The 12835-nt window shown below is 49.7% G+C and overlaps 1 protein-coding gene across 1 annotated transcript; it reads right to left on the reverse strand.

Moving 5' to 3' along the window:
• Nucleotides 1-8991: 8991 nt before the first annotated feature.
• LOC120958999 (putative odorant receptor 83c) lies at nt 8992-11299 on the reverse strand. Its single transcript, XM_040382114.2, has 4 exons — nt 9686-11299; nt 9491-9590; nt 9165-9410; nt 8992-9105 (listed from the first exon to the last, which is right to left on the reverse strand). Exons 1-4 carry the CDS (start codon nt 10438-10440, stop codon nt 9058-9060), a joined length of 1149 nt encoding a protein of 382 aa, XP_040238048.2. The 5' UTR covers nt 10441-11299; the 3' UTR covers nt 8992-9057.
• Nucleotides 11300-12835: the final 1536 nt, after the last annotated feature.

A 12835-nucleotide genomic window follows, 5' to 3' on the forward strand; every position in this document is an offset into this window, starting at 1 on the left:
CAATCACATGGCCAATCCAACATGCCACATGGAAAAAGGTGCAAATGGTGCAATGTCCCTAAAAAATATTAATACCTTTTTGCTGATAAATGTGTGTGTGCAAGTTGATGTAATAGAAGGAGAAAGGCTCATAACACGGCCTTGCAAATCAATGAAGCTTTAAACATAAACATTAATATAGAACGGTGCCTGGTAAAATATCTAAATAATCTATCTAGAAATCTAAGTTCTAAATCAGTGGTTTTCAACCTTTTTGTAGCTTTTCCCCCCTTGCAGGGTGCATTTAGGATCTCATTCCCCACTCACATTTCTATCAAGGCTTTAGTAAAATTCCGCTCAGACTAGACAAGCTGTCATTACTGTCGGGAGGTGTTAAAATGGTTATATACGGTGGTTATTAATGGCTCAATAACTGTCAACAATTCTGGTCGAAAGTAGAAAATTGGGCAATAATACAAAAAAAAATGGAAAATAGATAAATACTACAAAAATTGCTGTACAAATTACTTACTGCAGGAAAAAAAAACTAGTAAAGGCAAAAGGGTTGTGCGGAAACGAATGGAAGTCATCGAATGATAATTCTTTGCAATTATGTGTACATCATCATTATATATTATTTATCTTTATTTTTTAATTGGAAAAACAATTTCGTTTGATCAATTTTTATCTTGAAAATTGATCGTTTTACAACCTATGACAAGTGGCCGTTTTTTAAATGAGTTAAGGAAAATAATTGACAATTTAAAAACTAATATCACTTACAAATTCTAGAACGAATCCAATTTGCTTGCTTTGGTCAAATTTGATGACCATATTTTTTGTCCCACTAATCGTTAAATAAGATCTATTAACCTTGGCTCCAAAGCCTTAATGCAAACGACTTAAAAACGCAATTGAGAGCACATTGATTGATCGATCGATGAAAGCTCACTTACATTCAACTTACTATTTTCATCGTTGATCGACATTAAAACTTAATAAACTGCTCATAAAAAAAAACTTCTTCTTCTTCTTCTTCTGCTTCTTCTTCTTCTTCTTCTTCTTCTTCTTCTTCATCTTATTATTATTATTATTATTATTATTATTATTATTATTATTATTATTATTATTATTATTATATTATTATTCTTTTTCTTCTTCTTCTTTTCTTCTTCTTCTTCTTCTTCTTCTCCTTCTTCTTCTTCTTCTTCTTCTTCTTCTTCTTCTTCTTCTTTATTGTGGAGAATGGGTTACAATCTTCCATCACATATTCAAATATTTACCACTCTATGAGAGGTTTCGACTACTAGACGACTATATACTCCCGTTTTCTTATTTGACTCTTACAATTGTTACAAAGTCTACACATTTTTCTGGTATTACAGCTACAAACTTAAAATATTCTTTTCGTCTTTTGTATGAATTTTGTTATTTCCTTGATTATTTTTCCCGTTTTCTCTTTCCACAGTGTTTTACATATTTCTTCTGCGTTGTGATGTGTTTCTTTTGCTAATTTCTTACAGGTTTATCGGTTGATGTTTCCCAGTTTCGGGCACTCGACACTCTTCACAGTTGCCGTCCTCCACTATTCTCCTAACACTCAACCAATGTTTCGATAGATCATGTCCGGCTAACATTCTGTTAGTGGTTTTTGTTTCAATGGCTGTGATCGCTATGTTTGAATGCCACGGGTGTTCCTCAAATACCTTTTGATACTCAACAAATTAAAATACTTGCATAAAGTTTGTTGGACAATGGCATAACAAAACAACAATCAAGCAGATTAGTGTAACGGTCGTTGTTTTACAGGCATCGGGTTTTGTGTAAAATAATTGCCTATTAAATTCTGCTAAGAGAATGGCGAGTGAGGACTGCGGAGAAGTGGATAAGCCCAACACTTCACAGCGCAAAACAGACACGGCAAACCTTCCGTGTACGTAAGAGACACCCTCTGGGAACGCGGAAACACACACACACACGCTGTGTGGGTCGCGTGGTCGGGCAGTGCGTTTTGTGCTTTTGCGTTTGCCGGTGGTGTTTACATATCGGAGACATTTGTTAAATTATGCGAATTTATCTGTTTTAGATTCTAATCGGCCACCATTCGCCTCCGACTGCGCCATATCTCACACCGTGTCCACCCCCCCCTTCCTCCCACCCCTTCCACTCTTCCCATCCCATCCTCCCCCCCCGCCCCACCCCATGACTGGTCCGGTCTGATATGACTGAAATATTAATCAAACCGCCACGATATGATCTAATGAATGCCAAGCCAGGCCTCCCCGGGCCCGCTCGCCGCCCTCCACGGCCTGCGCACAAAAACATACCTGCTTGACTAATGGCCGGCAGCCATTTAGCGCACCCGCATAAAGCGAGCAACCATTTTGTCACCTGCCACCAGCCCCAGTAAAAGGGGTTTCGGGAGGGAGCAGGGAGCCCAGTGCCGGGCGGCGAAAGCAATAATAGTTGCCACTTTATCACGCACCTCGCGCTGCTGGCAACTGCAACTGGTGGACGACGTGGTCGCGTAGGCGTACAGGGGGGAAAGCCCCTACCCCTTCCCGCTGCCGCGGACTGAAGATGGGTGAGGATGGCCAACCGTGTGCACACGGCAGGCCGGGCTTGGCGAGCGGCTGGACGGGCACCGGATCGCACTATCAGGATCAAACTCCGCTCACGTTCAGCCCCTTGGACCGGGCTATTGATGGCCGTCACTTTGTTAGGTGACATTTGTGAGAAACTGCGTCGTCCCCGGTTGCGACACACACACACACACACACACACACACATCGGTGCGTAATGCAGCACCCGCGGCAGCCCCAACCATTAGCTAATTGACTTCGGCGTGGCAGGGTGGGCAAGCGCGCGGGTTTTCCACACATTCGCGCAACGGTTTGAGCCACAACACATAAATCAAAATGTGGAAAACAAAAACTGCACACAGCACAACCCCGTGCGGGAGCAGGTTGAAGCAGGGAGGGATAGGGGACGCTTAGGTGTTAATGGGCTGGCATGCATTTCGCTAATACCCTGGCGGCCGGTTGGCAGGTTGCTGCTGCAATGCGACTCGTTCTTTTCTTTTTTTCGTTTTTGTTTTGCATTCGGTTTGGCGTGGGCAAGTGCATTCTTGTGCAGGACAAAGGCGCAGGGCCCAAACGGGAACGGTTCATACATTGTACCTGCGCTAGCGCTTGGGTTAATTGATAAGACACGGTAAATCAAACGCTGCCCGGGCCCGGTGTCACGATCCTGTTCTTTTCCCCCACTGCCTAACACCGCTTAACATCGATAAATCTCGTGCCCAGCAATTAATCGGCTTGCTGTCGCAAGTCGCGGCGCTTGACGTAGTACGCTAATCCAAACGCAGAGCTCCAAAACAGGGGAAGACGTCCGGACGTCTTATCGTCACCGTTCGCGACAGAGCGGCAGAAGAGCGAGATCGCGGGATCACTTACAGCGCTTACACAGGCCCAGGAAACGCTGCACGGGAACCTATGAGAACGGTTCAGAATGCAACGCCAGGCGAGAGACAATGAGCCCGTTGATTACCGGTGCTGGGCCGGGCAGAGCGGACCGTTGATTAACAATGCAAATTGCGCGCCCTGGGCGGAAGAATGCTGCGCAAATGAGCCCGTCACCCGTCACGAAACGGCATCCACGGCGGCCTCCGGAGATCCCGTTTATCTCGCAGTGGATTGCCTCCTCCACACACACACACACACACACACACTACGACAGCAACTACTCATCGGTATGCCGTTCCGTTCACGGGTGTCAAGCGATTTGCGATGAAATGAGTTATCAGAATTTTATGAAAATGTTAGACCTGCGTCGCTAGACGAGCAAGAGAGCGCCCAGGCTGGGTTCTTGGGTGCGCGAGCGTGTAATCGAAACCCGCGCACTGTGGTGCCGTGTGCTGTGGCCTCCATCGTCGATCAAAATGCCCCTCCTCCTCCTCCGGGCCCCACACACACGCAAGCACACGAGCCCCCGCACCCAGCCGGGGACTACCTCAAGCGATTATGTCAACTTAATAATGTTCGGATCGGTTTGATTTGATTTCTTGCAGCCCCGGGCGTACGAACAAGATCTACCACCCCTTTCCTCAACGGCAACAACCACAACAACCAACAACGCCACCCCGCTTTTGGTCCGGTGGTCCAAATTGACCGGTGATTCGCCGGCAAACCCGCCACTCGATGCCATTCGATACTGCTTTCCACTGCGCTCTATCTCTGCTCCACCATCCAGCTGAAATAGAGCTGTCCGACTTGGAAGGTGGAGGGCCTATCCCCCCCCCCCCCCCCCCGTTGTGTGACCTTCCGTAACCTGAGCGATGGCTCTCGGGGGTCTCCCGCGAGGTGAGACGTCTCCCGCGGTGCATTAAATGACGCGTTGTTCCAAATTTTAGCACTTCGGTGTTATCTGCTGGACAACTTTTGATTTCTCTATCTGGCCGGCTGGATCTGCTGTGGCAGAGCCGTCCGAAACGATTGCGCCGGGCCGGAGTGTGCGTGTCGGTCGAACCGTCTCAGCTAATAGCTTCGACCGTTCGGGCCACTTTGATTTCGATCATATTTTATGGAAGTTGATGCCTGGATGCCGCCGTCAAGCTGTTTTGGGAAATGATCGACGGCCGTGGCCTAAGGTTCGCCCCCCCCTAACGCTACCACTGCTACGGTGGGAGGCAGGTTGGGGAGGCGCTAGGGCCGTAAAACCGTGGCAGGCCTTTAGCTGAGGCATAAATTAAGAAAGAAAAAAGCTGTTACACGAGGTGCGTGTAGAAAATGGCCTTTTTGCTTCGGAGCATGGTGTAAAAACAGAAGACAACATTATACATCGGCAAACTCTTCTGTAAGCTGGCTTTCATGGCGGAAGTGACCTTTTGGCGGTGGGGAGCAGGACCGTTGGGGACCTGGGACATACGTCTTCGCCACAGTGATGGACCTCTTCGACTGGTGTCTAGACGGTTCAGAACGGTTTTTTTTTTTTTTGTGAAATTCTTTTCCCATCGCGCACAGAGCAAAGGTGAGAGTCTAGCAATTTCCGGGCTTAAAGCACTTGTGTGCCTGCTCCAATGCTCCACGCCGTCCGGTGAATTCGTCTTTGTGGCGTGATGTGAACCGGCGGGATCAGGGCTATCCGTTACAGGCGTCTCAAGACTTGCTAAGTACCACGCAAATGGACAACCAGTTCTTGCTGCGAGAGGGCTGGGACTGGATGAGGATCAATGCTTGTAGGACCTAGCGCGTCTATTGCAGTATAACGTCTGACTCCCCTCAAACATGAAATTGAATTCTTCCGAACGATGTATTGGACGTCCATACATCATATCGAACACTTGCAAGCGAGTTGTTGCTTAAGTTTATCATCCCTGCCCACAGTTACATCACCCGGATCAGACGATGCGTACATCAAAGCGGGCAACAAAGTTGCATATTCTAATTAGTGCACCTAATCAGGTACTATGGGGCAGAGCTGCCAGTTGGAATAGTTATTGATGCCATAACGCAAACATTATTAGCCCCGGCAGACAAATAAACAGTTCTGCTTTATGAGCGTTGCTACCGTGTAGGCTGCTTGGATTAATTATTCCAACGATGTATCTAGTCCGTTCGCTCGTGGGAATCCAAAGCATACCGGGGGGGGGAGGCTTTATTATTATTATTATTATTATTATTATTGTTTTTATTGCCTTGCAGGGGGCGCTCTGGCATGCATATTTGATTGTACGACGTAGCGGCTGTCACACAGCGTCAAGTTCTTTCCAATGCATCGTTCTGAGTGATGAAGCAAACGAGTTGTGCTAGCTTTATTGGCTGGGTGAAAGAATTGAAATAAAAAAAAAGGAAGCTACAAAGTCACAGTTGACAGATCAGTGACATTTAAGGGTCTGGCGTGGCGACTCCACTCCAACTTCACCTCCCAATTACCATTATCCTAAGCGAGAGGAGCGTGCGAGCGTGGATGCTTGCTGTGCTTTCTGCCCCCCTCTGCCCTGGTTATCGTCTGTTCGCACCCACTTTACCTCCGGCTCACTCGTCCGGCCCTTCTGACAGTGCGCGCTGTTTATCTACGGTGTCGAATGTTTGAGTTACGAAAAGTTTCCCTTTGCTCTTGAGCGGATGAGCGAGCGCGTGCTGCTCTAGAACGGACGTGTGTGTGTCTGTGTGTAGTACAGTTCCATTGCTCTTGACGCCCACGAGGGCAACACCGTCGCAGCACCCGGCGAGCACCACGCACTCTCGTGCAGATGAACCGCAACCGTTCGCTTTCACCCTTGCGCACGTTTCGTTCTCCACTCAAACGATCTCTCACTCTCTCTCACACTATCTCTCTCTCTCTGTGATAGACAAATTTTGACTGTAAGCCACACAAAACTTCCTTTCGAGAACGTGCAGCTATTCGAGTTTGCGGCTCATTCAACCGAAAACGCGCACACAACGCATCACCTACACCGCATCCAACCAGCACTCGAGCGGCTCTAGTCCTCGGAAGTGTTCATCGATAAACATTCCATTGCCCGTATGGTTTGGGATGTATAAGAAATACACACACACACACACACACGCGCACGCACAGTAGCCTGGACGCGGAGGAAAGGTGGCGCGTATATTCGTGGTCTGCGATATGAAATTAATTAGACAAATTAATGTATTAACACGTTTCTCATCAAACAGTGCTGGCGGATGCGTGCGAACGCGTTTGAGCGCTTGGCAAACAAGTAAACAGCGAACCGGGCCTGTTGTAGTTGTTGGAAGGTGAAGTAGAAGAAAAAGTGGAAAGAGAGAGAGAGACAGAGAAAGAGAGAGAGAGAGTTAGGGGAAGGGAATGTGTCAACATCCGGAATCACGTTCTCTGCTTCATCCCTCGAAGGGCACGGTGCGGATAAGATGACGAAGGTGAAAATCTATGCATTGTGCTGGAAATGTACATCAGCCAAAGGTGCCCAGAACCTTCCGCCGCGGTACCGAAGCGTCGACAACTTCGACAGCAACCAAAAAAGCGAGCGAGACTCACACTACACATTGGGATTTAGATCTCAGCAAGTGCCGCCACGTCCGGGACCCCGATAACGACCCACGCTGGGGTCGAAAGTTCAGCAGCCGAGGCCGCCCTGAAGACTCGTTTCCTAGCCGCCAGCACGCGGCACGCCTCTTCAGCAACCTGATCCCAGCGCCCGATCGAATGCGGTTGAAGCGTACGAGGGACGATTAGGACGCCCACACGCGCCCGGGCTTGCAGTGGGATCTTCAACGATAATGGCCTGCCCAATTTTATTACGGCCCATCGGTCCCCGAAGCCGTCCGCGCTTTTAAGGTCATTCTCATTAGCTTACCTGGGCCGTGGGTATTGTTTTTAAGATGTTGTTGTAGTTATTATTTGAAAGAATAAAATCGTTAATAATGAACCTTTTGATTGCAGTTTCAATTGAGCTCCAATTTTCGACGTGCGCGCTCCTGGGCGGGAGAAGTTCGAGGCACCCACCAAACTAGTGTGGGCACGACATCCGACGCTACAGGCTTCGGATGTATGTTTTACCAAACGCGACCCGCATAACAAACATGCGTATGTATTGCTTCCTGCGTGCATGTGCGCGTGTGCGTTTAGTTTCCCAAAAAAAAAAGTCCACAAGTCAAAGGTTAATTAGCGAGTCGTTGCGGTTGCCTGGCGGGTTTCCCTTCACATGCTTTCCATCATCATAAAGATCGAGTACACCTTCTTGGCAACCTTTGGGGAAAGAAATACACAAGACACTACTCAATGGCAAGCATACAACGGAGCGAGCAAGAAGGAGTTCCCTACATTCACGAACATATTCATATTGATGTTAACAGGTAAGCCCACTCCGATGCTGGCTGCAGTGCAGCAGTAGGTGAACGATTTGCTTGTTCTGCTGGTGCATCTCGTGCCGTCAGCTTGGACGCCTTGAGCTCGATCAGCGTGCCGGGGATGCAGAAGATCAGCAGCTGTATCGTGCAGAGCGGTATCAGGAACAGCCCCGGCAGCCAAATGCTCTGAAAGAAGGGCAGGAGAATGATGTGTCGAACGCTGACGTCGATCCCATGCGATGGAAGCCGCTTACCGTGCGCATCACGTACAGCGTCATGACGAGGTGGAACGTCAGCGACAACACCTCCACGATCGCTTGCGGCGAGTACGCGCGCTCCACAGGAAGCAGCTGAGCTGGTACAGATAGTTCAGCTCATACCCGCTGGTACTGTCCGGATCGACGAAGGGTAGGTACACCCCAAACGGCAGTATTCGCTCCCCATTGTACAGCTAGAGCAGCCCCGGGCCGACGGACGCAATCACCGCACCGAACAGAAACAAGAGCGTGTACAGCATCACACCGTGCCGGAAGATGTCATGCAGGTTGGCAAGCAGATAGGTGTCCCGGGCCATGTGCATCAGCCGCGGCAGGTCATCCCGGTGGCTGAACCCGCCCAGTATGCGGCCCCAGCCGATGCACCCGAGGCAGATGGTGGACAGCACGAACGATTTGCCAAACAGGTCGTCGCGGAACAGCACCAGCACGTCGTAGAACGAGATCACCATGAACAGGCCCGCCATCAGCTTCGCCGCCGCGGACAGTTTGCTGTGCTCTAGCCTGCAGTCGTACCCGTCCATGCCCAGCATTCGGAGGATGTGGCACTGCCAGTACAGGATGCGGTCGAACCGTTCGATTGGACTTTCGCTACCAACCGCCATGGCGCCACCGGGTGGATTAAACCGACAGGGAGTTTATGGCACCGAATATAATCGGAAACTCATCAAACAGACTGCTAATGAGCTGGAAGTAGGGAAGGGGAAGAGGGCGGGATGGGTGAGGTAATTAGCTCTGGCGCAGCGGGTTAATAAGGATCCCCCATTGGAGTAAGTGCCTGGTGGATCAGCTACTGCAATATGCAAACTTCAATCGTAGTCCTTGACGTGGTGTGTGCGAAGGTGGAAAGGAGGATCACTGTAATTAAATTGCCGTGCTTCAAGGTCTTAAAGTTAGTGTGTATGTGTGTGTGTGTGTGTGTATATATGACAGAAATAGAGACATTTTAAAGCACATCCTCGGGTCAGGCTTTACATGTTGCGTAACATCATGAAGATTGAGTAGAACTTTTGCGACATCTGTAATTGGAAGGGCACATTAAACAGACCGAAAGCACGCCCAGCTTGGGTATACGTACATTGACGAACAGGTTCAGGCTGATGCAGGTCATACCGGCGCAGGTGAGCGTCTGGGGCTGCTGTGAGCTCAGCAGCAGCAGGCGAAAGATCTGCTTGTCCTGCTTGGACAGCTCGTTCCAGGTGAGGCTATACACGCCGGCCGAAAACTTGACGCCCTTATCCTCGATGATGGTACCGAGCAGGCAGAACAGAAAGAGCTGCATTGTGAAGACCGGTATCAGCACCAGCCCGGGGATCCAGAGTGACTGTCGAGTGGAAAATAAATGGATGAAGCGAGCCAGCGAGCTCCCAAGGGTTGGTGCACTGTTGGGGGGGAGACACTTACGAATTGCAATACGAACAGTGTGATAACGATCTGCAGCCCTAGCGAGAGTACCTCCACGGCCGAAAGGACGTTTTTTGCCGCTTCGATGTTGGCGATGAAACTGTCCAGACACACAAACCAACAAAAAAACACAAACAGTATCTCCTAACTATCTCTCTCTCTGTATATATCCCAGGATTCGCCCAGCCCCACTACCTGATCAGTCGTTGCTGATTGCGAAGGATGCTGCGCAGCTTGCACCCAATCATCGCGTCCCTGTGCGGGTGCGGCGACCGTATCAGCTCGTCCAGGTCCTGCAGCTTCACCGCCAGTATGTCGTACTGTATGCAGATGTTCAGCACGAGCCCAAACAACATGCATACCGACGCGACCAGCCCAGGCGGCGTCCAGATGATGCAGCTCACCTGGTAGATGTAGTTCAGCTCGTAGCCCACCAGCGAGTCGGGGTCGACGAACGGCAGCACAACACCGTACGGCAGGACCCGGTCGCCGGACAGCAGGTAGATGGCGAGCGGTAGCAAGCCGGCCGCCACGGACGTGCCGATAAAGACGAGCGTGTAGCCGTCCACAGCCCGCTGGAACAGCCTGGTGTACCACTGCAGGATGCGCTGCTCGCGCTGATCGTCCACCACCAGCCGGTAGGTGCGGTAGGATTGCTCCAGCAGCTCCGCCAACAGCTTGCTGCACAGCAGGAACACCGATATGTGGCCGATGCCGATCGTCGCGAAGAAGATCGTGATCAGCACGTAGACAAAGTTGAACAGGTCGTCCCGGAACAGGTACAGGTCGTACAGCGAGATGACGAAGAAGGTGAGCGCCAGGCACACCAACATGAAGGTGAGCGAGTGGATGCGGAACGCCGGATCGTAGCTATCGATGCCGATCAGCTTCAGCAGCAGGCGCTGCCGTTTGATCAGCCGATCGAAGGTGTGTATCGGATGCTCCGACATTGTGGCGTGCGCTATAACCCGAACGGTGCGTGAATGTGCCGAATGAGGCGTTTGCGGTTGACTTTCAACTGAAGCTGAACACCGTAGCTACCCAGGCGAGGGGTAATTAAGCCGTCATGAATTTTGAAACCATCCACTTTCCCGCGCGTACAGGTGCAGGTGGTTTCATCGCGTAGTTCACATGCGGGATCCTTCTTTGTAACCCCACCAGGACATTATAGGGAGCTGCTTTAAGGGTAGCTGCTACTCCGCCTGCTTCTCTTTTTCTACAGCCTATTCGCATTCGCGTCGGTACCGCGTTGGTTCCAAGCAACCAAGCCTGCAAGGGCACGCCAGTGCACCAAAAACCAAGGTGCACACCGGAGCGGAAAGCATTTGCATTTGTGCGACGACCGCCTGTCCGGCCACTCGCAAGGCGTGAATTTATCGAACACCAGCACCACGGGCTGCAGCAACGAACCACGTGCGGTCGCCAGTGCCGGGCCCATTTAAGGATCTAGCTCCGGAGCGCCATTAATTAGCAGCAGCACGGTGCTATATCGTGAGCTATAAATCATTCCTCTTTTAGTATTGGACGGGGAGAGAGGCTTGTGGTTTGAGGCAATGGGGGGGGGGAGGTAAGCGCCGTACGCCCGTTTAATTGCGCGCTAATGTAACACAGTTGGATTCTTTTTTTTAAGCGTTGAAGGTATGTGAAAATTACTGGAGCTCGTTTTTTACGACAATTCCTTTCTTTTTTTTAGATTCCGCAGGAAGTAACTTTTAAACGAGTTCAAGTCCAATTGGATGATGCATTTTGCTACTATTTTCGATAATTTTTCTTCAATGTTGAGGTATTTTAATGCTTTGTGCTCTCTCATCCTGGTCACGGCACCAATATTCGTTTCCGCTGATATTCCTTACCAAAATCAGTAGCAAGGCTTTATTAATATTTTTTTTTTTAAATAACTGATCGATGTTTATACTTCCAGAAGATTCCAAACAGATCTCTGTGACTTCAGCAGCTCAAAAAAAAAAACAACAACAACCTGAAGCAAAATGGTAATCCCAACCGCTAAGGTCGTCTCTGTGCTGCTGTTTATTTGCTGACCGGCGGGGGGGGGGGGGGGGGGTTGGTGGTGAAGCCCTGTTGTCCTCGAGCGCGGTGGCCATTTATACAGCTTTTCCCGCTTTCTCCCGCGCTACACTGGCCATCGCGGCGACTGCGTGTACCATTGTGTGTAAATGAGACGAACTTATCACGGATTCGAAGAAGACAGCGCGTTTTACGATGCTCGTTGGTCGAGTGGTCGAGCGTGCACAACCCCCCCCCCTCCAATCGCGCATCACCGACCATGAATCGATGCTTGCTCGATTGCGAAGGCAAAGATGCTGAGCGGTTTCTTCGTGTTTTTTTTTTATTAAATTATTATTTCCCTCTCAGTAGCCTCCAAACTGGCAATGCCCGATTCCATCTCCCTGCAAAACGCTGACTGGCTGGTGTGATGGCTGGCGGAATGCAGCAACTGTTAGAATGTTTCGCTCCCTTTTAAGGGCAAACGGTGTTGCGTTTGTGTGAATTTTCGGCCAGCCGATTTATTGTTTGTTCTGTTTTCAAATTTTTCATCATCGAATTGAATTGTTCGCTTTGTGTGTGTGTGTGTGTGTGTGTGTGTGTGTTTTTTTTTTTTTGCTACTGGGTCGTCTTCTTTATTTTTTCTCCACATTTTTGGAGTGCATCCTGCGTGCTGCACTCACTTCTGCCGAAGCAAAGAATACAAAATAAAAAAAAAACTGACCGCGAAGGATCGGGAATGTTTTAAAGCACACATAGCACGGAAAGAGCAGCAAAGCAGCCGCCCCCAGTGCGCGCAGTCCCGCAGCCCTGCATGCATGCATGCAACGCAATTGTGCAACGCATAATACGATCGTAAATCAGACATTGATCGACGCTTGACAAATTATACGTGCCATAAGTGGACTTTGTGCGGTTTTCTTGTGCAGTGCAAGCAGTGGTGATGGTGGAGGTGGTTGTGAAGGAGTTTTTGTGTGTGTGTGTGTACGCTACAACGGCGATGACAACGTCGCCGCATCGCTGGGTGAGTGCGGCGAATTTATGGCTTGCTGATCGCTATCGCGCTCTCCGGCTCGAAGAAGCGCACAGGCGACCCATGCTGGGACGCGCGCGGAAGCCGAGGGGGTGAAACTAAAACGGAAAAATGGCAAAGATTTATTTTTTTACGAGCGTTACGACCGCTACTTATGGCACTTTAGCGAAACTGCAATCAAACGGGCTAATGGCAAATGAGCGCCCGGCAGATTGGTGCGCGCGCGTTTGCCAATGGCGGTACAATTTGTTGCAGTGCTGGTGAGCGGAACATATGCTGCAAGCTTTTTAACACGCTGTTCCATCGCT

Source organism: Anopheles coluzzii, chromosome X (assembly GCF_943734685.1).
Source record: "Anopheles coluzzii chromosome X, AcolN3, whole genome shotgun sequence".
Lineage (NCBI taxonomy): Eukaryota > Metazoa > Arthropoda > Insecta > Diptera > Culicidae > Anopheles > Anopheles coluzzii.

Bases quoted from the DNA above. Each gene is read 5' to 3' on its own strand.
- LOC120958999 (XM_040382114.2), bottom strand. From the start codon at position 10,440: ATGTCGGAGCATCCGATACACACCTTCGATCGGCTGATCAAACGGCAG. The intron at 9,591-9,685 runs GTAGTGGGGCTG...GTGTCTGGACAG, and splicing joins AATCAGCAACGACTGATCAG to TTTCATCGCCAACATCGAAG. The intron at 9,106-9,164 runs GTACGTATACCC...TTCCAATTACAG, and splicing joins GCCTGAACCTGTTCGTCAAT to ATGTCGCAAAAGTTCTACTC.